Here is a 24,148-nt window from a genome sequence, read left to right as displayed (position 1 = left end):
CCGCCGCTCCCGCCCCCGAAGCCGCGCTTGGAGATCCCGGGCGGGAGGTGATGTCACCCCTGCGGGCGCCCGGGCCCCCCATGGCACCTGGTTTGCGGATCGCCAGGATCCTGCTGAGCCCGGCGCGGTGGGGACGAGGGGGACCTGGGTCTGCGCCGCCGCCTGGAGACTCCTCGAAACCCCCGCGGCCCCTCCTCGCCCAGCGCGGGAGCCCCGCTGCCCCCTTAGCCCGGCCGGGGGCGTCCTGCGGAGGGCGGAGCCTCGAGCCGATTGGTCCCGCCCCGCCCCGCCCCCGCAGCAAAGCCCCGCCCCGTCACGAAGCTCCGCCCCCGCCCCGCCCCCCGCGAAGTTGCTCATCGGCTCCGGGATCCGCAGCTGGGCTCGGCGCGGCCGCAGGGGCCGGGAGGGTTCGGGAGGGTTTTGGGGGCACCCGCCCCGCCCTCGCCCCTGCCCCGGCCGCCCCGCGCTCCTCCCGGGGACCTGGTTCCCAGCCTCCTCGCTCCGCCGCGCTCGCAACTTCGGCCTCCCCGGGCTCCCGCCCGCCCTCCCTTCTTTGTTGCGCGATGAGGGTCGGGTTTCGGATCTGACCGAGCCGCCGCCGCGGGATGGAGCCGCTCAGCCACCGAGGCCTGCCGCGCCTGTCCTGGATCGACACCCTCTACAGCAGTACGTGCGCCGGGCGGGCGGGGGCGGGACCCCAGGATCAGGATCGGGACCCCAGGATCGGGGTCGGGACCCCAGACTCGAGATCGGGACCCCAGGATCGGGATCTCGGGACCCAGGCACCGGGCTGGTCCGGGGAGCACGGGCGGAGGCGGGATCGGGGTACGGATCGCGGTCAGGGTGGGAATCGGGATCGAGGTCGGGACCCAGGCGCCGGGCTGGTCCGGGGGGCGCGGGCGGGGGGTCCCCAGTGCGGATTCCCGCGGGCCAGGGGCGGGGACCGTGGGCGGACCGAGCCGAGAGCTGCGTCCCCCCTCCCACCTGTTGTGAATCCGGCCTCCGCGAGCCTCGGGGGAGGGAGGCCCTTCAGGGTGCTGCCCCCGCCCCTGGACCGGCAGCTTCTCTGTCCAGGCTGAAGCGGAAAGGCCGTTTTGGGAGCAGTCGTTGGCACCCGAGTTTGCCACCCCACGGGCACCGGGGCCATGTGTGGTCCAGGGCCCAGGGGTTTGGTGCTGGGGTGGGATCGAGTGGGAGGGGAGACGGTGGGTGCAGATATCCGCGGGGGCCGTTTGGATGCGGGAGCTGAAAATCCCGGGCTCAGCAATCTTTCCTGCCAGCCTCATCACCACCCCCACCCTCATCATCACCACCACCCTCAGAAGAAAAAAAAAACAAACCTTCTTGAGTTCTCCACCCCCTCGCTCCCAAATCTCTCTGGATCATGTGATTGCTCTTGCATGGCCCCGGGGGATGCGTAACTGATCACGGGTAATGGTGTTGGGGGCTTGGGGCGAACCGAGAGCCGCCCCCCCCCCACCACCACACCTTGCTCCTGCCCCTTCTCCCCACCCTTCCCTGAGACACCTTTCCCGGATGCTCTCAGGGATTAGGAAGAGGGTCCTCCTGGGCTTACATAGTGGATTTCGCCCTTCCTGGCGCACGTGAGTGGGACCCTCCCACTCTCTCAGCACATCTCCCAGGCAGGAGTTGGGGGAGGCAGGTGGGGCCAGGTGGAGCCTGGTTCAGCCTGATTCTAGGCACTGGATGCCATGGAACAGGAGCGTTTTCTTTCTTTCTTTTTTTTTGTTTTTTTGAGACGGAGTCTTGGGCTCTGTCACCCAGGCTGGAGTGCAGTGGTGCAATCTCCACTCATTGCAACCTCTGCCTCCCGGGTTCAAGTGATTCTCCTGCCTCAGCCTCCTGAGTAGCTGGGATTACAGGCACCCACCACCACACCCGGCTAATTTTTTGTATTTTTAGTAGAGATGGGGTTTCACCATGAGGCCAGGCTGGTCTCGAACTCCTGATCTCAGGTGATCTACCTGCCTCGGCCTCCCAAAGTGCTGGGATTACAGGCGTGAGCCAACAAGGGCATTTTTAAGGGTCACCCCAGCTAGAGTTCCTTGATAAGTCATATTGGGGGGGGTGGGAGGAGTAGAGAAGGGTGATGCCTTGAGCCCCAAAGGCTTACCCTGGAGGCTCTGTGGTACCCAACATTCAACCTCTGACCTCAGCATCCCCTTGGGTCTAGGCCATTCCCTGTATCTTCTTCTCCACCCGCCTCCTCCTCCATCCCATGTTCCTTCCTCTCCTCCCCCCAGGAGCTGTCCTTGTGATGGTTCATTCTGCTTTGGTTTCTCAACATCAAAGGGGCAAAGCCGGATCCCCTGGGCATGGGTCCTGTGCCAAGTGCCGCCGCTCCATCTGCTCCTTCCCCTGCAGAGGCCAGCGTCGTTGGGTGAAGGTCAGGGCCCACGGCTGTGTGGCATGTGCACGCACGTGCGTCTGCATGAATGGGGGCACACATCTGTTCGGAGCGCCGATGCAGATCAGCTCCTGACCCGAAGGCAGGATTAGTGACCCTCTCTTAGCTGTGTGCTTGCAAACAGCCGTCATAACAATGCCTCAGATTCACGTGTGCTTATGTTCCTGAGTGTTTCTGGCTCTTTGCAAAACCCAGTTCTTGTTTCCCTATTTCCCAAAGCCTGGAATCGTATGGAACCCTGTCTCTAGCTTTCTCTGCGGCAGAAGACTCCTCTGAGCTCATCATTTCCAAGTCTTCCATACCCCACCCTCTTCCTCCCGCGCCTGGAGCAAAAAAGCAAAATTGCCTGAGGCCACCTTGAAAATTCCTGACCAGAGGAAGGCCAGAAAAGGGAATTAGGCCAAGGCCTCTTAGGGGGTTCTGTTGGGCAGCCCTGATTCAGGCAGATTGGCACCTGAGCTGTCTACCCTCCTGCTGCTGCCCTGGCCTCTGGGTGGCTCCTGGGGTGGCCTGGGTGGTGGGTGGGAGGGGGCACTGATGTGGCTGCAGTGTGAGGAGTCCCTGCCTCCATCTTCGGAGCAGCTTAGTGGAGAGCTGTAGCAGGAGGCTTCCCGGGGAGGTGCTGTGCAGTCATGTTTGGGCTGTTAGCCATCAACTTTCCTCTTGACAAGAGCCTAAATTAAAACAAATACCCGAGCTGTCATTTGCCTGGCAGCATGGTTTTGTGGCTCCCAGAGGAAGTTCCTCTGCTTCTCAGGAAGCTGTTTGCTTACAAGGCTCGCAGTCCTGGGGTGACAAATCTCCACAAATGCCAGATCCGTCGGGAACTGTAAAGGGGGTATACCCAGGGCACAGGGTGACAGTGTGACTTAGAGATGGGAATGACTCGGTGTTAGAGGTTCCCTGCCTTCACCTCTTTGAGCATTGTTCCTGGTAACAATGATAATAGCATCTCCTGAGCATCTGCTGTATGGCAGGCACTGGGATAGGCACTTTCTCTTTCTTTCTTTTTTCTTTTCTTTTTTTGTTTTGTTTTGAGACAGGGTCTCTGTCTTTGCCCAGGCTGGAGTGCAGTGGTGCCATCTTGGCTCACTGCAACCTCCACCTCCTGGATTCAAGCAATTCCCCTTCCTCAGCCTCCTGAGAAGTTGGGATTATGGGCACCTGCCACCACAACCCAGCTAAGTTTTGTATTTTTAGTAGAGGTGGGGTTTCACCATATTGGTCAGGCTGGTCTCGAACTCCTGACCTCAGGTGATCTTCCCACCTTGGCCTCCCAAAGTGCTGGGATTACTGGCGTGAGCCACTGCACCCGGCCTGTGCTAGGCACTTTCTATCCATTCTCTCCAAACCTCACAACTCTGCAACTCTTACACATTAGGAAAGTGAGGCACAGTTAGCACAAATCATAGACCTAAGATCACATAAGTAACAAATAGCTGAGCTGGAATTCAGATTGTACCCTAGAATAATGAGGAGGACCCCGAGTACCACCTGGGTATGTCTGAGTTTATTCAAGGCCTTGGAATATCATGGAATGGGGGACACCGTTCTCTACGGTCCTCTGTTGCAGAGTTCTCCCTGAAATGGTCTGGCAGGGTAAATGGCTTCAATGGCTCTGACCCCAGCCTGGCCCTGTGCCTCTTGTAGGACCTGGGGGCTGGGCCTGGAGCCCAGGCAGGAACAGCTGAAGCTCTGTCTGAGCCCACCGAGGCTGGTGGCTCTCTGCTTCTAAGGTGCCAGCCTGCCAGCCAGCCCCTCCCCTCACACACTTCTTTTTTTTTTTGAGACGGAGTCTCGCTCTTTCACCCAGGCTGGAGCTGGGGTGCAGTGGCACTATCTCAGCTCACTGCAAGCTCCGCCTCCCAGGTTCATGCCATTCTCCTGCCTCAGCCTCCCGAGTAGCTGGGACTACAGGTGCCTGCCATCACGCCCAGCTAATTTTTTGTGTTTTTAGTAGAGACGAGGTTTCACCGTGTTAGCCAGGATGGTCTCGATCTCCTGACCTCGTGATCCACCCTCCTCAGCCTCCCAAAGTGCTGGTATTACAGGTGTGAGCCACCGCGCCCGGCCCTGAACACACTTATTGCCTTTGGGGTTGGCAGTTCATTCTTTCTGGTTTTGACAGGAGGAGTGTGCCCACTTCCATCACAGGTTTGATAGTCATTTGATCAGGGTTGGGCAGCAAACCCCGCATCTCTCCTATGGTAGAAGTCCTGAATGGCTGGGGTAAGTGTGATTTGTCTGCCTCAAGGAGAAAGTTTGGATCCCAGCTGCCAGGGGCCCTGGTACTGATGGGAGCAGAGTCCTTCGCCTGTGGAGTGACAGATGGTTTCAGACATCCCCCAATTCCTGTGTCTGCACCACTCATTTGTCTGCATTAATGTAGCAATGTCAGTTTCACCCCTCAGTATCTTACCTAGATTCTCTCCCTGGGGCTGGTGTGATGCTCTCTCTGAGGCTTTTTTTTTGAGACAGAGTCTCGCCCTCTCGCCCAGGCTGGAGTACAGTGGTGTGATCTCGGCTCACTGCAACCTCTGCCTCCCTGGTTCAAGCGATTCTCCTGCCTCAGCCTCCTGAGAAGCTGGGATTACAGGCGCCTGCCACCACGCCCGGATAATTTTTATATTTTTAGTAGAGATGGGGTTTCACCATGTTGGCCAGGCTGGTCTCGATCTCCTGACCTCAGGTGATCCACTTGCCTCGGCTTCCCAAAGTGCTGGGATTACAGGCGTGAGCCACCGCTCCCGGCCATGTTTTCTTGGTCATAACGCCTCTAGGTCTTTTATCACCCTTTCCGCTAAACACTTACCATCTTCTCTTTGTTTTATTTTATTTTATTTTTTAATTTTTATTTTCCCAATTCCATGGGATTAGATTGGATTAAATTAAGTTCTGCGGAGCAGCCCAAAATGGGGGTGGAGGTGTGCTCTGAAACTTTCTCCATCCCTGGGATTCTCCAAGGAGATCTGGATTAAGACATACGTGTGCCCCAGGCAGGTTGATCATCTGGCACCTCTTCAGATGGAAAATCTTTATATGTGTGTTTAGGGCTTATTTAGAGGAGAGGCAGAGGCTGTATTTAAAGCCTCTCCCTTTGCCATTTCAGCCTCCATTTGGTCCCAAGTAATTTAGTCCTGGTCTCAAACATACCTTCCCTGCTGAGCCAAGCAAGAGGCTGCTTTTTAGGGCTCACTTCTCTTACCCCAAGCAACATTTCCAAGGGCGATTTCAGTCTCTTGTGATATTTTCATGCCCTTTATAGATTCAGTGCCCCATCTATGGGCCAGGAAAGTATTTGGAGCAGTGGAGATGTAAGCCCGCCTCCAGGTGATCATGAGCCTGCCTCAGTTTCTCATCTGAGCCCCACATTCCCTACACCAGGGACCAAGCCACTGGTCTGACAGCCTGTGTGCGTTTGATCAGAGCAGCTCAGTTCTCGGGGCCGCATCAGACCACTCCACGTGTGCTAGTGAGCGCCTGCTGGCGGATGCTCGCTTGTTCTCCGAATAGCCCAGTAATTTATTCCTTTTTGTCAACACCGGCCCATAATCGTCATGGCTGCTGGAGTCTCAGAGGTGGGGCTGGCAGAAGAATTAAGTCATCTACTCAGAGAAACTGAGGTTTTTGTGGTTGTGATTGTTGGCTACTGTTGTTCTTCGGGAAAAGGAAGGAAATTTGCGGAGAATTGGCTGGAAGATGCTGTTAGGAGGATGGAAGATAGGGAATGGCGGGGAGGCTCTGCCTCACTCTTGCGGGTAGGACGGAAGACTTGTTCTCTGTCTGAGGTACGATCTACTTTCTGGGACGATTCCGGTACCTTCTTTGTGCCCACATCTCTGTAGAGGGAGGGCATGATGGCTCTCGTGGGTGTTGTGTGGATTAATTCATATTTATAAAGTGCTTTGAAGGTGAGGAGAGCTATTGAGCTGCTCAGCTGTCTGGCTCATCGTGCTCCTCATCCGGGAAAGCCTTGAGGGACTGGGAAAGGCTGGCACATGACTTAGGAAGGAGCAGGGAATGTGGCAGGAGGACCGGCAGGGACAGGGTATCGGACTAGCTTTGAGGCGGTGCCTCCCACAGCAGCTCCTGCACAGGCCTTTCATAGGTTTTGGTTGCCTGAGTACGGGCGGGAAAAGAAAACTCTTGGCTCCTTGAGCTCCTCCCCCAGCAGAAACCCCTTTAGCTGAAACCTGTTAGCTGGCCCGTTCACGCGTTTCCTGCTGTGTGGAATTGGTCATTGTACTCGCTTGTAGCGGAGTCAGAGACCCCCAGAGGGAGTCTTGCGCTTTTGCTAGGGTTTATGATGGGAAGACTTCACTGTCAGTGTTTGTGGCAGCTGTTTGGCTGAGCTTGAGCCCTTTGGGGGCAAACCTAGGGCAGGCAGCTTCAAGACAACCCTGCGCCCGCTGCCCCTGCCAGGCCCTTGGTGGTGGTGGGTGATGGTGATGTCTTGGGGGGTGGACTGAGGTGATGTGTGGGGGGTGGACTGAGGTGATGTGTGGGGGGTGGACTGAGGTGATGTGTGGGGGGTGGACTGAGGTGATGTGTTGGGTGGACTGAGGTGATGTGTTGGGTGGACTGAGGTGATGTGTTGGGTGGACTGAGGTGATGTGTTGGGTGGACTGAGGTGATGTGTAGGGGGTGGACTGAGGTGATGTGTTGGGTGGACTGAGGTGATGTGTGGGGGGTGGACTGAGGTGATGTGTGTTGGGTGGACTGAGGTGATGTGTTGGGTGGACTGAGGTGATGTGTGGGGTGGACTGAGGTGATGTGTGTTGGGTGGACTGAGGTGATGTGTGTTGGGTGGACTGAGGTGATGTGTGGGGGGTGGACTGAGGTGATGTGTGGGGTGGTCTGAGGTGATGTGTAGGGGGTGGACTGAGGTGATGTGTTGGGTGGACTGAGGTGATGTGTTGGGTGGACTGAGGTGATGTGTAGGGGGTGGACTGAGGTGATGTCTTGGGGGGTGGACTGTGGTGATGTGTGGGGGGTGGACTGAGGTGATGTGTCGGGTGGACTGAGGTGATGTGTCGGGTGGACTGAGGTGATGTGTCGGGTGGACTGAGGTGATGTGTCGGGTGGACTGAGGTGATGTGTCGGGTGGACTGAGGTGATGTGTCGGGTGGACTGAGGTGATGTGTCGGGTGGACTGAGGTGATGTGTCGGGTGGACTGTGGTGATGTGTCGGGTGGACTGTGGTGATGTGTCGGGTGGACTGAGGTGATGTGTCGGGTGGACTGAGGTGATGTGTCGGGTGGACTGTGGTGATGTGTCGGGTGGACTGAGGTGATGTGTTGGGTGGACTGTGGTGATGTGTCGGGTGGGCTGAGGTGATGTGTTGGGTGGACTGAGGTGATGTGTTGGGTGGACTGAGGTGATGTGTTGGGTGGACTGAGGTGATGTGTTGGGTGGACTGTGGTGATGTGTTGGGTGGACTGAGGTGATGTGTGGGGTGGACTGAGGTGATGTGTGGGGGGTGGACTGAGGTGATGTGTTGGGTGGGCTGAGGTGATGTGTTGGGTGGACTGTGGTGATGTGTTGGGTGGACTGAGGTGATGTGTTGGGTGGACTGAGGTGATGTGTTGGGTGGACTGAGGTGATGTGTTGGGTGGACTGTGGTGATGTGTTGGGTGGACTGAGGTGATGTGTTGGGTGGACTGAGGTGATGTGTGGGGGGTGGACTGAGGTGATGTGTAGGGGGTGGACTGAGGTGATGTGTTGGGGGGTGGACTGAGGTGATGTGTGGGGGGTGGACTGAGGTGATGTGTTGAGTGGACTGAGGTGATGTGTAGGGGGTGGACTGAGGTGATGTGTGGGGGGTGGACTGAGGTGATGTGTAGGGGGTGGACTGAGGTGATGTGTGGGGGGTGGACTGAGGTGATGTGTGGGGGGTAGACTGAGGTGATGTGTTGGGTGGACTGAGGTGATGTGTTGAGTGGACTGAGGTGATGTGTAGGGGGTGGACTGAGGTGATGTGTTGGGTGGACTGAGGTGATGTGTTGGGTGGACTGAGGTGATGTGTTGGGTGGACTGAGGTGATGTGTGGGGTGGACTGAGGTGATGTGTTGGGTGGACTGAGGTGATGTGTTGGGTGGACTGAGGTGATGTGTTGGGTGGACTGTGGTGATGTGTTGGGTGGACTGAGGTGATGTGTTGGGTGGACTGAGGTGATGTGTGGGGGGTGGACTGAGGTGATGTGTAGGGGGTGGACTGAGGTGATGTGTTGGGGGGTGGACTGAGGTGATGTGTGGGGGGTGGACTGAGGTGATGTGTTGAGTGGACTGAGGTGATGTGTAGGGGGTGGACTGAGGTGATGTGTGGGGGGTGGACTGAGGTGATGTGTAGGGGGTGGACTGAGGTGATGTGTGGGGGGTGGACTGAGGTGATGTGTGGGGGGTAGACTGAGGTGATGTGTTGGGTGGACTGAGGTGATGTGTTGAGTGGACTGAGGTGATGTGTAGGGGGTGGACTGAGGTGATGTGTTGGGTGGACTGAGGTGATGTGTTGGGTGGACTGAGGTGATGTGTTGGGTGGACTGAGGTGATGTGTGGGGTGGACTGAGGTGATGTGTTGGGTGGACTGAGGTGATGTGTGGGGTGGACTGAGGTGATGTGTGTGGGGTGGACTGAGGTGATGTGTGGGGGGTGGACTGAGGTGATGTGTTGGGGGGTGGATTACCCGCTCTGTTGTATATTGTTGGCACTTTCCTCCAAGTGACTATTTGTACCAGGGGGAGAGTTCTGCAGCTCACTCATCTCTAGGGCTGTGATAGGGGAAGCTGTTTGTGACATGTGGCCTTGGCTCGTCTCCACATGTGAGAAAGTCCATTGCTGCTGTGGGGAGTAGCTTGCATTTCTTTTCTGTTCTTTTTTTTTTGAGATGGAGTCTCACTCTGTCAACCAGACTGGAGTGCAGTGGTGCAATCTCGGTTCACTGTAACCTCCACCTCCTGGGTTCAAGCGATTCTCCTGCCTCAGCCTCCTGAGTAGCTGGGATTACAGGCATGTGCCACCATACCCGGCTAATTTTTGCATTTGTAGTAGAGATGGGGTTTCACCATGTTGGCCAGGATGGTCTCGATCTCCTGACCTCGTGATCCACCCATCTCGGCCTCCCAAAGTGCTGGGATGACAGGTGTGAGCCACCGTGCCCGGCCCGGGAGTAGCTTGCATTTCTTAGGGCAAGATATGGTCAGTTGGGGACATGGCGCTGCTGGGAGGCAGCGGGAATGTTCCACTGGTCCCTGAAGCTTGAGGAGAACCTGACCCAGACCTTGTGAAGGGGGAAGGAGAAAGAAATCAGGGCAATAGGCAGGCTACGGAAGGCACCCCTGTATGGAGGCTGAAGATAATGCCCAATCCCACCCCTGCCTGGGCATTTGGCAAAGAGCCCTTTGAGGCGGGACCAGCTGAGGCTGTGGCCCCTTGTGAGTGGAGCAGCGGGTTCTCTGTCCCCGGATCAAGACCTGACTGGGGCCTCTCACTCAGTTTTTTGTCCAGGCTTTATCCTGCATCCTCCTGCTGCCCTTCCTTCCTCTCCTCACACACTAGAGCGAAAGATGAATCTGGGTTTACTGGCCATACGGAAAATGTCAGAGTCAGCCTGGGCTTCAGTAGGTGAAGCCAGATGCGGTCGGCTCTATGGTGACCTGATTGATTAATCGGGTGCCACTCCCCTCTTTCTTCATTTTTTTGAGACAGAGTTTCACTCTTGTTGCCCAGGCTGGAGTGCAATGGCGCGATGTCAGCTCACTGCAACCCCTGCCTCCCGGGTTCAAGCAATTCTCCTGCCTCAGCCTCCCAAGTAGCTGGGATTACAGGCGCCAGCCACCATGCCCGGCTAATTTTGTATTTTTAGTAGAGAAGCGATTTCTCCATGTTGATCAGGCTGGTCTCCAACTCCTGACCTCAGGTGATCCGCCCACCTCGGCCTCCCAAAGTGCTGGAATTACAGGCATGAGCCACTGCGCCCGGCCTCACTTCCCTCCTTCTTGCCCCTGCTCTCACCTCTGATGCCTTCCTGTGCCTCTAGGTCACAGGTGGACATGGCAGACGTGATCGGGCATTTTGCCTAAGACTAGCAGGGTCTCCAGAAAGTCTTGGGTGGCTGGGAGGCCTCAGAGCCAAGGGAGCTCAGAGTCCTTGTCACTCCGGGCAGTGTGGCTGTTGGCCTCCCTGGGGCATCGGTGGAGCTGGTGTACTGCTTAGAGAAGCCTGGTATTGAGCAGGGATCTGTGGGCTTACTCCGGGCTGTTGGGGAAGGATGTGGCCATCATTACCTTCGTGGGATTGAAGGGCTGCTTCTGTGAGTGTTCTGGGCTAACCCCTTCCTCCTGGGCATTGGCTCCTGGGCAGCAGCAAAGGTTTAATGGATCGAGATTACGGGGACCAAAGGCGCCGTGTAATTAAGCCAGTTATTTCTCTGGCTGGGAACATCTACTCCTCGCAGCCGCAATTGACTTCGTCACTTGTGGTTACCCCGTTCTGCGTTACCTCGGGCGTAAACAGCCCATACGTCATCTTTTTGAGTGAGTCTGTACCTTGGAGGCAAAGTTTCAGGAGAAAGACCCCTCTGGGAGTTGACGGGTCAGCGTGGCAGTGTGTGCTGTGCAAGGGTGCCCCCTGCAGTTGTTCTGTGCAATGGCACCCATGGGAGCCTCTTTGGGAACTGTGTCTGGATTCTGTAGAGGGACATAGAAACCTCATCCTTGGGTCTCCCAGGATCCTGGGGTCCAGTGAAAAGAAAGTCCATCAGTCCTGATGGATTCATAGAAATTAGAGTTTTTAATTTGGTTTAGAAAGAATAGAAGAGACAGGCCGGGCACGGTGGCTCACGCCTGTAATCCCAGCACTTTGGGAGGCCGAGGTGGGTGGGTCACCTGAGGTCAGGAGTTGGAGACCAGCCTGGCCAACATGATGAAACCGCATTTCTACTAAAATACAAAAATTAGCCAGGCATGGTGGCGGGCACCTATAATCCTAGCTACTCGGGAGGCTGAGGTAGGAGAATTGCTTGAATCCGGGAGGCAGAGGTTGCAGTGACCCGAGATCACGCCGTTGCACTCCAGCTTGGGCGACAGAATGAGACTCTGTCTCAAAATAAATAAATAAATAAATAAACAAACTAAATTAATTAATTCAAGGTCGCAGACTACAAGCCAGGAATTGTGCACTCGGTTGGCCCCGCTGTAAACTGTGCTCTTTCTCCCGCACTCTTACCCTTCACAGTGGTGCTGGTGGGGGCCTCTTGACGCTGGTATTTCACTGAGGTTGATGGATCTGGGTTCGTTTCTCTAGCTAGAAAGACAGTTGTGAAGACTGCGTCTTGCCCCCAACCCCCCATGATATGAGGAGACAGCCCTCTGCCCCAGGTATCCTGGAAGCACTGGGAGCATCCACCAACTGGGCTGCCTCTTCCTAGGGGTATGAGCCTAAGGAAATCTCCTCATGGGCACTTGGAGCCCACGTGCCTGCATTACCCAGATGCCTGCATTACCCACGTGCCTGCAGTACCCACGTGCCTGCATTACCCACTGCGTTCCTGGGATTATTGGCAAGAAGTGCTGATTGTTAACATACACAAACACACGCCCCCAAACACACACAAACACACACAAACACAAACACACCCCCCCATACAAACACAAACACAGAGAAAGGGAGAGTGAGAATAAACTTTGGCGGTTGGGATGGAGCAGGGCCAGTGCCCAGTTTCTAGAGCAAGGCCAGGGGCAAGGACGCGGGGATTTGGCAGAGCCCAAGCGTGCTGGCCCTGCTCTCCAGCCTCTTAAAATCCACCTCCACAGTTTCAAAAGGAAAATAAAGAGAGCCCTCAGCCATAAATCAGGCCACTGAGCATCGAGGTCCTTTGCCGAGGCCCAGGGCCTGCTGAGCTGCAGAGCCAGCTGCTGTGTTTGAACTCGCCCGCGCACAGCATGTTAATGACGGGGTGGTGCAGACCCTCCAGACCCAGTCTCACACCCACGACGGCCCTCGAGGCCAGAGAGTCCCCAGCGGAGAGGTCAGCCCCCGGGGAAAGCCTGTGTCTGGGGGGCTTACACCTTAGCGGAGCCCCCTTTGGCTGGGACTTCAAATCAAGCCAGACCCTTCTGTAGCTCTGGATTCTGGCCTCATGAAAGGCAATCCCTGACACAGATCTTTTGAGCCCATTTCCCAATAGGAATAAAAGTAACAAAGCAATTGATTGGATACCTCACAGGTGCCAGAGTCAAGTGAATGTTCTCACATTCGTGATCTCATTTCATCTTCACAGTAAACCTATGAAAGGTTGTTACCCTGATTTTAAGGATAAGAAGGGGGATGGCCATTGTTCTTGGCCTCTGCTGGTGACTTCTGCCATGGGGGGCACCCTGAGGGGGACGCACGAGGTCTCCTCTGCCCTCCTCTGCTCACCCTCTTCCTGCGTGGCAGAAGCTCAGGCATCATCTGGCTTTGTGAGTGCCTCCGTCTAGACAAAACCCACGTCCTCCCTCCCTCCTCTTTCCCCTGTAGGGCCAGCTTTGGTGTTAATGGAGCAGAAAGCCTTGGTAGTTACTTTGTGAGTGCATCACGGGGAGGGTCATGAGAGCAGCTGGCGTCCACCCAGCCGCGTGGAACAGCCACCTTGACTTGGTCAAGGCCAGCAAGCGTTTTGCAGACCCTGTGGCAGCTCCTGACCCACGTTCCCCCTTGGGAGGCCTGGATGAGCTGGGGCACCAAGTGCCATCTTTGGGTGTAGAATCTTCAGAAACCAAAGGCAGGAGCTGATTTGGTCTCCTGCTCCCTGGGAAGAAAGGATGGAACGCACGTGGGCTGTCAGGAGAGCTGCTGCTTCTAGCCAGAGGACGCTGCTGCAGCTGGTCAGCTGCCAGCACAGCCAGGCCCTTGTTGTGGGTGCCTGCAGTGTCTGTCCTCAAACCTCTCCCTGAGTGAAGGACATTGTTCCTTTTCCAACTGCCTGTGGCTGTGCTAAACCCATTTTCTCACCTTTGCCCACAAACCTTCAGTGGGTTCAGTGGGGCATTGCCTTTCCCATCATATTCAGTCCAGACTGGGGGAACCTCTTGTTACCCATTCCAGTTTCCCAGCACACTGCCCGTTCTCTAGCCAGTAAGGCCTCTCACCAACCTGCAAAGCTCTGTGCTCCAAGGATCTAACCAGCTTCAAGCCTCAGCTCAGCTACCACCGTCTCCAGGAAGCCCTCCAGGCCTGATTCGAGCACTGGCCTTAGTGAGATCCCTGGCTCAGAGTCCCTAATGCTGCTTGCTCTGGCCTGCAGTGCTCACTGCAACTTCTGCCTCCCGGGTTCCAGTGATTCTCCTGCCTCAGCCTCCCAAGAAGCTGGGATGACAGGTGTGCGCCACCATGCCCGGCTAATTTTGTATTTTTAGTAGAGACGGGATTTCTCCATATTGGTCAGGCTGGTCTTGAACTCCCGACCTCAGGTTATCTGCCCACCTCAGCCTCCCAAAGTGCTGGGATTACAGGCGTGTGCCACCACGCCTGGCTAATTTTTGTATTTTTAGTAGAGACAGGGTTTCACCATGTTGGCCAGGCTGGGTTTGAACTCCTGACCTCAAGTGATCTGCCCGCCTCGGCCTCCCAAAGCGCTGGGATTACAGGCGTGAGCCACCTGCCCGGCCGATACCGTGTTGTTTTATAGTGTTTACCTGTACAGTGTTTCATGCCAGTTGTCATTTCTTCTCTGCCAGACTCTCAACTCTCTTAGAGGCACGAGGGAGAATAACAAAGGCTGCTGTGATAGGATGCCAAACATTGTCCTCTGTGCTTTGCTAACAGTATCCCATTTAGCCTCTGGCTACCTGCTGAGTTCTTAGCCATTTTTATCCTGTTTCATGCTTCCCCAAGACTTCCCAGAGGTCACACAACACAGATCTGTCTGGATGCCTCAGCCTGTGTTCTTTGCCAGAAGCGCCCAATGCCAGGGCCTGGGGCATGAGACCTCAGGTTGAGGCCCAGGCCTCTGCATGTCTGAAAAGCTCCTCGGCTTACGCCCTCCACTCGGGGGACCAACCTTTCACCATGGTGGTTCTCCCTTCCCCGCAACACCCAGCCAGGCACCGAGCAGGTGGAACTCTGGGAAATGCTGCTTTGTGATTGGTTGGGGTCGGGGGTGGCTATGAAGATGCTGCTTTGTGATTGGTTGGGGTCGGGGGTGGCTATGAAGATGCTGCTTTGTGATTGGTTGGAGTTGAGGGTGGCTAAGAAGAGACGAAGTGCTCTAGGGCTCTGGGTCCCTGGATCCAGCACGGGGGATGCCCTGGAGAGTCCTGGAGCAGGGAGGATCCAAGCAGGAGGTGGAGCTGGGTGTTAGGAGGGCAGAAGGGCCATCAGAAGGGGATACTGGAGACATCCAACTGGTGGCCTCTCTCCGCCCAGCCAGAGCTCCAGGCTTTGCCTCACCCCGAGAAGATGAATCACTGGGGTATCACGGGGTCCCCCAGCCCCTGGGGAAGGTCCGCCATGATGGACATGCCCATTCTGATTTGGCAGGTCCGGAGCTCGGATTCTGCATTTCTTTTGTTTGCTTGTTTGTTGTTTTTGAGACAGAGTCTGGCTCTGTCACCCAGGCTGGAGTGCAGTGGCGCGATCTCGGCTCTCACTGCAGCCTATGCCTCCCAGTTCAAGCGATTCTCCTGCCTCAGCCTCCCAAGTAGCTGGGACTACAGGCGCCCGCCACCACACCCAGCTAATTTTTCTGTATTTTTAGTAGAGACAGGGTTTCACCATGTTGGCCAGGCTGGTCTCAAACTCCTGACCTCGTGATCCGCCTGCCTCAGCCTACCAAAGTGCTGGGATTACAGGCGTGAGCCACCGCGCCCGGCCTGGATTCTGCATTTCTAGCAAGCCCCAGGTGAGGCCCGCGCTGCCCACACTGGATGGGAAGGACCAGGCGCCTGCAGCATCTGCCCTCCAAGCCTTCGTAGCTCCCTCCTTCCTGCAGGATAAACTCTAAACTCCTTAGCACAACGTGGGAGCCTTCTCAGAAACTGGCTCCAACCCATCTCCAGCCGCAGCCTCCCCTCCTGGCCCCACTGCCACACCCCCGGGCCTCCGGCCACACTGAGCCTCTCCTGGTTTCCCAGGATACCACGCTCGCCCGTTCATAGTTTGGTGCCTTTTGCACGTGCTGTTCCTCTGCCTGGGGATGCAGTTGGCCTTTCTCAGTCAGGTGAAGAGGACGCTGAATGTCACCTGCTTGAGTGTCAGGACCGGGGACTGGGCACTGGACCTAGACTCTTGGCCCTGGAGAGAAGCCCTCCATGGGGCCGCAGCCTGCCCCCGTCCCTGCTCACAGAAAAGCTCAGCCTTGCAGCCGCGTGGAGTCAGGCGACGTGACTGTCCTGCTTTGAACGTTTGGCGTTCCTTACCACCTTTGAATAAAAATAGAGCTGAGAATGACCGAAGTGAAACTCCACCTTGGGCTCTGGGAGAGCGGAGGTGGGACCGCGCTGGGGAGGGTGGGTGCGGACACTCCGGGGGGCAGGGGCTGAGGCCATCTGCATGGGCTCTGGGGAGGGGGCCCTGTGAGCAGGGCCAAGATGCCAGGCACTGGGGTCTATGCCCTGGACTCAGAGAGACCATGGCACCCTCAAGGCTGTTCTCACTTGAAAATTTTCGTTCTGGGGCTGGACATGGTGGCTCACGCCTGTAATCCCAGCACTTTGGGAGGCTGAGGCAGGAGGATTACCTGAGGCCAGGAGTTTGAGACCAGCCTGGCTAACATGGTGAAGCCCCATCTCTACTAAAATATACAAAAATTAGTTGGGTGTGGTGGTGGGTGCCTGTAATCCCAGCTACGCGGGAGGCTGAGGCAGGAGAATCACCTGAACCCAGGAGGCAGAGGTTGCAGTGAGTTGAGATCACACCACTGCTCTCCAGCCTGGGCAACAAGAGCAAAACTTCGTCTCAGAAAAAAGAAAAAAAAAAAAAAAGAAAGTCTTCACTCTGGGCTGTGGAACTATTTCAGGACTTCCTGAGGGGTTTCCTCTGGAGCTTCCTGAGTTTTCTCCTGGATGTTTTGCCTCCAGGTCCCAGCGCCAGGCAGGGGCGGCTCCCAGAAGGGCTGTGGGTGCCACCCTGGCTGACTGCAGTCCTCTCCCGCACCTCCTCCCGGCCACCCACCCGCAGGAGGTCTTCCCCCAGCACTGGCTTGTGAGGAGCTCCCTCTGCCTGGGAGAAAATGGCTCCTCCGGGTCACAGGCTCCCCTCCGGGGACTGAGAGGCATTTTTGGATTGTGGGAAGGCGCTCCAGGGCCCGGTTCTGTGGTCCCAGGCCTGTTGCTCGGCTGGGCGGAGGCACCTCTGCAGGCCAGGAGCTTGGTCTTTGAACACCTGCTTAGCCTGTGACCTCCGGCAAGTTATTTACACTCTAGTGAGCTGTGTTTTTCTCACCTTTAGAACGGGAACAATCTTACCAACCACACTGAAAGGGTTGCTGAGTTTTTCAGCAAATAAAAATAAGGATACCCCGTTAAATTAGAATTTTAGATAAACAATGAATAATTTTTAAGTATAAGTATATCCCATATGGCTGGGCATATTGGGAGGCCGAGGCAGGAGGATCACTTGAGGCCAGGAGCTCGAGACCAGCCTGGGCAACATAGTGAGAACTTGTCTCTAATAAAAATACAAAAAATTATCTGGGAATGGTGGCAGACACCTGTAGTCCCAGCTCCTACGGAGGCTGAGGTGGGAGGATGGCTTGAGCTGGGGAGGTTGAGGCTTCAGTGAGCCGAGATCACGCCTCTGCACTCCAGCCTGGGCAACAGAGTGAGACCCTGTCTCAAAAAAAGAAAAGAAAGTATATCCCATACAAAACTTAGGACATAGTAGCCTGAAAGCTTGTCTGTTGCTCACCCGAATCCGTGTTCACTGGGAGTCTTGCATTTTATCTGTAGACTGAAAGCTTGCCTGTTGCTCACCCGACATTCATGTTCACTGGGTGTCTTGCAGTTTATCTGGTGTCCCTGCATCTGGACTCAGTGCTGTGTGTGTGACACTTTGCCAGGGTCCCACCTACATGCTCCGGCATTCATGTTCACTGGGCGTCTTGCAGTTTATCTGGGGTCCCTGCGTCTGGATTCAGTGCTGTGTGTCACTTTGCCAGGGTCCCACCTAGATGCTTCTTGCTCATATTGTGACTTGCTTCTCTATTTTGTGTCACCCCCTGGCTCTCAGAGGCCAAGCTGAAGAAAAGTTTCTATGGAATTGTCACAGAAACATTGAGATTTTGCTTTTACAGGGTCGATACAGAGTCGACACAAAAAATGTTGCAATTGATGCAGAGTGGCCAGTGATAACAGCTAACGTTAGCCTAGTGCTTGTTGTGTGTCCCACACTGTTGCAAGCACTTTGTCTGTATTAACTCCCTTATTCTTCACAAAGTCTGTGAAGAAGATACTTATCATCTCTAGTTTACAGGAGAGAACACAGAGGCACAAATTAATGGAGCAAAAGATTAATGTTCATGATGTTCTTTTTTTTTTTTTTTTGAGACTGAGTCTCACTCTGTCACCCAGGCTGGAGTGCAATGGCAGGATCTCGGCTCACTGCAACCTCTGCCTCCCGGGTTCAAGGGACTCTTTTGCCTCAGCCTCCCGAGTAGCTGGGACTACAGGTGCCCAGCACCACGCCCAGCTAATTTTTGTATTTTTAGTAGAGACGGGGTTTCACCATGTTGGCCAGGCTGTCCTCGAACTCCTGACCTCGTGATCCACCTGCCTCAGCCTCCCAAAGTGCTGGGATGACAGGTGTGAGCCACTGTGCTTGGACTAGCTTTTTACAGTGCTGGGATGACAGGTGTGAGCCACTGTGCTTGGCCTAGCCTTTCAAAGTGCTGGGATGACAGGTGTGAGCCGCTGTGCTTGGACTAGCTTTTCACAGTGCTGGGATGACAGGTGTGAGCCGCTGCGCCCGGCCTAGCCTTTCAAAGTGCTGGGATGACAGGTGTGAGCCGCATCCATTAGGGCCCGTCAGGAAGCAGATGCCACGCTCAGGCTGAGGAGTGCCGGGAGAGCTGTGATGGAAATGTGGGCAGGGTGAGGGCAGGGTCTGTGTCCTAGACCTGGAGGCAGAGGCCACGTGGTGAGGGCTTCTGGGCAGGAGTGTGCACAGCCCGGGTGGCCCACAGTGGGGAGCTGGGGGTACCACATCCCAGCCTCATGCCCTTGTCCTCCTCTCATCTCCTGCTGGGGTGGGAAAGAGGATGGAGAAGCAGGGAGAGGGGATCCGGAGGGGCACATGCCAGGAAACTAGGCTGTGTCTAGGTGCAGCTGTTCTTGCCGAGTCTCTCCTGTCTGCAAAGTGAGGGTTATAAACGCCTGCCCCACGTATGTCCTGGGGCTGTTGTAAAAATCAGCTAAGAAGCTGGATGCTGGTGACGTGTGTTCATGGTACTGTTCTCTACCAGAGTAAGGGATAATTGTTACTGTTGATAAACACTCACTGGGTCCCCACCACGAACCTGAGTCTTTTAACATCCTCAGTTCTGCTGGGAGTCTCTAACCTCTGGAGGATGTGTCGGCAAAGGAAAGAGAAATTGCAACACTGCAGAGCCTGAATCCCAGCCTGAATCCCAGCATCCCCATGTAAAGTCTGTGTAGCACTGGGAGAGTCACTTAATGAGCCTCCGCAGTGAAATGCATCTCCTGGGCTGGTTTGGGGCTCCCAGGGGAATGGGTGCTATGATTACCATTAGCTAGTGGTGTAGGGGGTGGGAGAGGACCTAACGGGTGCCTTCGGCCCAGCTGTAAAAGGAGTGACTTCTGGCCAGGCGCGGTGGCTCACGCCTGTAATCCCAGCACTTTGGGAGGCCGAGGCGGGCGGATCACCTGAGGTCAGGAGTTTGAGACCAGCCTGACCAACATGGTGAAACCCTGTCTCTACTAAAAATACAAAAGTTAGCTGGGTGTGGTGGTGCATGCCTGTAATCCTAGCTACTTGGGAAGCTGAGGCAGGAGAATTGCTTGAACCCTGGAGGCGGAGATTGCAGTGAGCCAAGATCATGCCACTGCACTCCAGCCTGGGCTACAGAGTGAGACCTCATCTCAAAAAAAAAAAAAAAAAAAAAAAGAGTGACTTTGGCCGGGCACCGTGGCTCACACCTGTTATCTAGCACTTTGGGAGGCAGAGATGGGAGGATTGCTGGAGAGTAAGAGTTCAAGACCAGTCCGGGCAACATATCAAGACCCTGTCTCTACAAAAAAATTAGCCAGGTATGGTGGACTGCCCCTAGAGTCTAAGCTACTTGGGAGGCTGAGGTGGGAGGATCACGTGAGCCCAGGAATTTGAGGTTACAGTGAGCTGTGATCACATTCTGCACTCTGGCCTGGGCAAAGGAGTGAGACCTTGTCTTTAAAAAAAAAAAAAGACTGGACTTGTGGGTGACGGGGGTTTCCGGCAAAACCTTCCCAGGATAGGTGCTGGGAAGGAGATGAGACTCAGGTGCCCCAGCCTTGTGTCCCTGAGAAGGGATGGTGTCCTTGGACCGGGAATCTACATAGATATTTAGCAGGCAGGGCAGTCCAGCAACACCTGCCCCCTTGCCTCAGCCAAGGCACCATCTGCAGCACTCGTACAGGTGGCGGGGCCAGAGAGCAATGGCTCAATGAAGTGACGTTGCCTCCACCGCACTGGCGTCCCACCTTGGGAGATTTCTGTATCGCTGAAGTTCCCTTTGTGGAGCATGGACTCTGTGAAAAGTGTTAATAATTCACGGTAGAATAGGTTCTCAGATGCGCTACATCTGTCCTCCCCCACTTCTTCAACAGAGAATGGCAACACCTCCATTAACCTGAATGTGAGCTCCTGGGGGTGGCCTTGGTTGAGTCATCTGTGCCGCCTCCCTCCCCACAGCCTCGTACGCGCTCGGCGTGTGGCTGTCTTGTGAACTCAGCTCCACAGGGCAGACATTTGGTCTGTTTGCCGCTCCGTCATACCCCTGGCACCTGGAACAGTGCCTGAACCATGAGAAGTGTTTGGTGAGTGAATGAATGAATGAAGAATGAATGAACGGACGTTCACTGGGATTCAGTTCTCCTTAGAGTCAGAGAGACGTAGGTGTCAATGCTGATTCCATGAAGCTGTTACATCTCTGAGCCTGTTTCCTCATCTGAATTTGGGGTGTAATTCCTACTGACTGTGCAGTTGCAGCGCTGACATTTGATGAACTTTGCTTAAATAATGTGTGAGTGCCTGGCCCATAAGAGGCTGTGTTAGTCCTTTTGTGTGTGTGTGTGGTTTTTTTTTTGTTGTTGTTGTTTTTTGTTTTTTGAGACAGAGTCTTGCTCTGTCGCCTAGGCTGGAGTGCAGTGGTGTGATCTCAGCTCACTGCAGCCTCCACCTCCTGGGTTCAAGCAATTCTTGAATCTTGTACCAGAGAGGAGAGGTACAGCGGCCCTAGACCCCAGGGCTCTGCTTCTATTGGTGTAAGTGTTTCCTCCTGCGCCCTACCTCCCTCTCTCCAGGCAGGGCCTGCTGTGGGTCCCTCTCCTCTCAGCCCCAAGGGACCTGTTCCCTCCAGAAGGCACCTCCCCCAGCGGTGGCAGCGTCACGTGTGGGGCCTGCAGTGCAGGGCCATCATCCCTCATCCCTCAGCTGAGACCAGGCCCTAGAGGGGCTCCCACGGGTCTGACTTAAAGGCACAGGTCCCTGAGCCTCCCTCCTCAGCATCATTGACCCACAACCAAGGACGTGGAAGGGATTCTTAGGATTAATGGGCGTAAGTGTCACTGGCTTTTACTGAGTGCTTCCTGTGTGTGAGTACCGCATTCTTACTTGTCCTCTGTGTGAGTACCACATACTTACTTCTCCTGTGTGTGAGTACCACATACTTACTTCTCCTGTGTGTGAGTACCACATACTTACTTCTCCTGTGTGTGAGTACCGCATACTTACTTCTCCTGTGTGTGAATACCGCATTCTTTTCCTGTGTGTTAGTACCGCATACTTCTCCTGTGTGTGAGTACTGCATTCTTACTTCTCTTGTGTGTGAGTACCGTGTTCTTACTTCTTTTGGACTCCTGAGAGTTTCCATGACTAAGACAGCATTTTAATATAGTTGGTTTCCTTTGTCATCCTGCATAGTTTAGTTTTACGCATTTCAAAACATTCTTCAGAGAAAGGTCCCTTGGCTTCACCCGGCTGCTGTGTGTCCAGGGCACAAAAGCATGAAGTGTCTCTGCTCATTGCCAGAGGACTGTGAGTCCCAAACAGGCTCCCTGTAGTCCGAACAGGCTTCAGCCTTCTCTGGGTAATTCTGGGCCTTGGTTACAACGGTGGCTTTTGCTGCACTGGGAGGCAGGAGATCTGGGTTTTTATTCTAGCTCCGCCACTCCCAGGCCGGCCCTCTGTGTCCTCAGCTGTAAAATGTAAGGGTTGGACTAGCCCTATGCACTTTTGATTCCTTTTTTTTTTTGAGGTGGAGTCTTGCTCTGTCACCCAGGCTGGAGTGCAGTGGCGCGGTCTTGGCTCACTGCAACCTCCAACTCCCAGGTTCAAGCAATTCTCCTATCTCAGCCTCCTGAGTAGCTGGGATTACAGGTGCCCACCACCATGCCCAGCTAATTTTTGTATTTTTAGTAGAGACGGGGTCTCACCGTGTTGGCCAAGCTGGTCTCGAACTCCTGACCTCAGGCGATCTGCCTGCCTCGGCCTCCCAAAGTGCTGGGATTACAGGTGTGAGCCACTGCACCCAGCCATTTTCTGTGTTATATGTGAAATGTAGCATATATGCAAAACAGCCCATACAATGTCTGGGTTTGGTTTATTAAAGACTAACGAGACGGCCGGGCGCGGTGGTTCACGCCTGTAATCCCAGCAGTCTGGGAGGCCGAGGCAGCTGGATTGCCTGAGTCCAGGAGTTTGAGACCAGCCTGGGCAACATGGCGAAACTCCGTCTCTACTTAAAAAAAAAAAAAAAAATACAAATTTAAAAAAAGAATAAAAAGAAGAAGAATCACATTGTAAGTATGTTCCTGTGACCTGCCCTTTTCTGGTTAAATTTATGTTTTTAGGTTCATCTTCGCTCCTGCCTGTAGCTCTAAACTGTGCACCGTCAAAGCTGACTGGAATTCCATTGTAGAATAAATGGCAGCTTACTCAGGGGTGGTCACGCTCCTTCTACCTGGGGACAGAATCCAGAGTGGAAAATCATTTCACACTGCAGCGCGGCACACATACATACAACCGCACACACACATATACACATGCACGCTTGAAATGAGCCTCATAAAGTAATACCTGCCCTTATTAGGCGAGATAATCCTTTTCAATCCATTCCAGAAGGTGACCTACCAAACTGCATGATCCTTTCCTAGGCTGACCTGCAGCATGAATGATACGGTACGGGGCTGAGTGCACCCCATCGTGGGTCTGCCTGGGTGCGCCTGTGGTTCTGTGCCCAGCGGGCAGACTCAGGTCATGGTCCTGCTGCTCCCGCCAGGCTGTCTGCCCGCACACGCGATGGCGTGAATGATATGGGGCTGAGTGCACCCCGTCGTGGGTCTGCCTGGGTGCGCCTGTGGTTCTGTGCCCGGCAGGCAGGCTCAGGTCATGGTCCTGCTGCTCCCGCCAGGCTGTCTGCCCGCACACGCGATGGCGTGAGAGCACTGTGCCTGCCGGTTCCTGTCCTTCATCTGCCGGGATTGTTGCTTTCCCCCTGTTCCACTGGGTGTCTTCCAGCAGCGGCTCTTCCCTTGTAGTTGCTGCTTCTCATGGCCTATGGCCTGAGGGACCAGCCCCCTAGGCACGTTAGAACTGTGTGCACTGAGGCCGGGCGCGGTGGCTCACACCTGTAATCCCAGCACTTTGGGAGGCAGAGGCGGGCGGATCACCTGAGGTCAGGAGTTCAAGACCAGCCTGGTCAACATGGTGAGACCCCCGTCTCTACTAAAAATATAAAAATTAGCTGGGCGTGGTGATGCACACCTGTAATCCCAGCTATTTGGGAGGCCGAGGCAGGAGAATTACTTGAACCCGGGAGGTGGAGGTTGCAGTGAGCTAAGGTCCCACCTTTGCACTCCAGCCTGGGCGACAGAGTGAGACTTCATCTCAAAAAAAAAAAAGTAATGTGCGCTGTAGCATGACTGACTTAGTAACAAGAGAGAGGGTAGTGTCTGAGACCAGACTGTCCGGGTTCCAAGCTTTGCCACTCAGCAGCTGTGTGACCTTGGGTCAGTCATCTGACCTCTCTGAGCTTCAGTTTCCTCAACTGTAAAATTGAGATAATATTAGTGCCTGCCTCCCGGCGCGGTGTGAGGCTGCAGTGAGTTAACTTATCATATGTGTGTGTGGACTGTTGTTATCGCTGAGCCTGCCTGTGCATCAGAGCCTGACATTGATCTAATTCTTCGCTGGTATCCCTGGACACAGTGGCTGTGTTGAAATGAGCTCAAAACCCTCGGCTAAAAGGAGGTTGGAGGTGGACGGAAGAGCTGCTTCTCAGGCTGCCTGTATTCAGATCCCAGCCTCACCACTAACTAACTACGTGACTATGAGCAAGTTAGTTCATCTCCCTGTGCCTCAGTTTACTCCTCTATGAAATGGGGATAATAATAGAACTCACTCTTCACCAAGTAATTGTTAAGAGGATTACATAAGATAATGCACATAAAGCTTTTTTTTTTCTTTTTGAGACAGAGTCTCGCTCTGTCGCCCAGCGGGAGTGCAATGGCGCGATCTCGGCTCAGTGCAAGCT

General features: G+C 54.8%; 1 protein-coding gene across 4 annotated transcripts in view; it reads left to right on the top strand.

Annotated features, from left to right (window-relative positions):
• Positions 1 to 24,148, top strand: part of ABR (ABR activator of RhoGEF and GTPase) — a 226,798-nt gene that overhangs the window by 49,845 nt on the left and 152,805 nt on the right. Inside the window, exon 1 of one of the 4 annotated variants that reach the window (XM_054459707.2) lies at positions 326 to 666. The exons of the other annotated variants lie outside the window; for them this stretch is intronic. Within the exon in view, the coding sequence (XP_054315682.1) occupies positions 606 to 666 (61 nt within the window). The 5' untranslated portion in view covers positions 326 to 605. Of the gene's footprint in view, positions 1 to 325; positions 667 to 24,148 lie in introns of those variants that run through there. 4 annotated transcript variants of the gene reach the window in all.

Source organism: Pongo pygmaeus, chromosome 19 (assembly GCF_028885625.2).
Source record: "Pongo pygmaeus isolate AG05252 chromosome 19, NHGRI_mPonPyg2-v2.0_pri, whole genome shotgun sequence".
NCBI lineage: Eukaryota > Metazoa > Chordata > Mammalia > Primates > Hominidae > Pongo > Pongo pygmaeus.
Note: the sequence above shows the minus strand (reverse complement) of the source record. Positions and strands in the feature narration are given on the sequence as shown.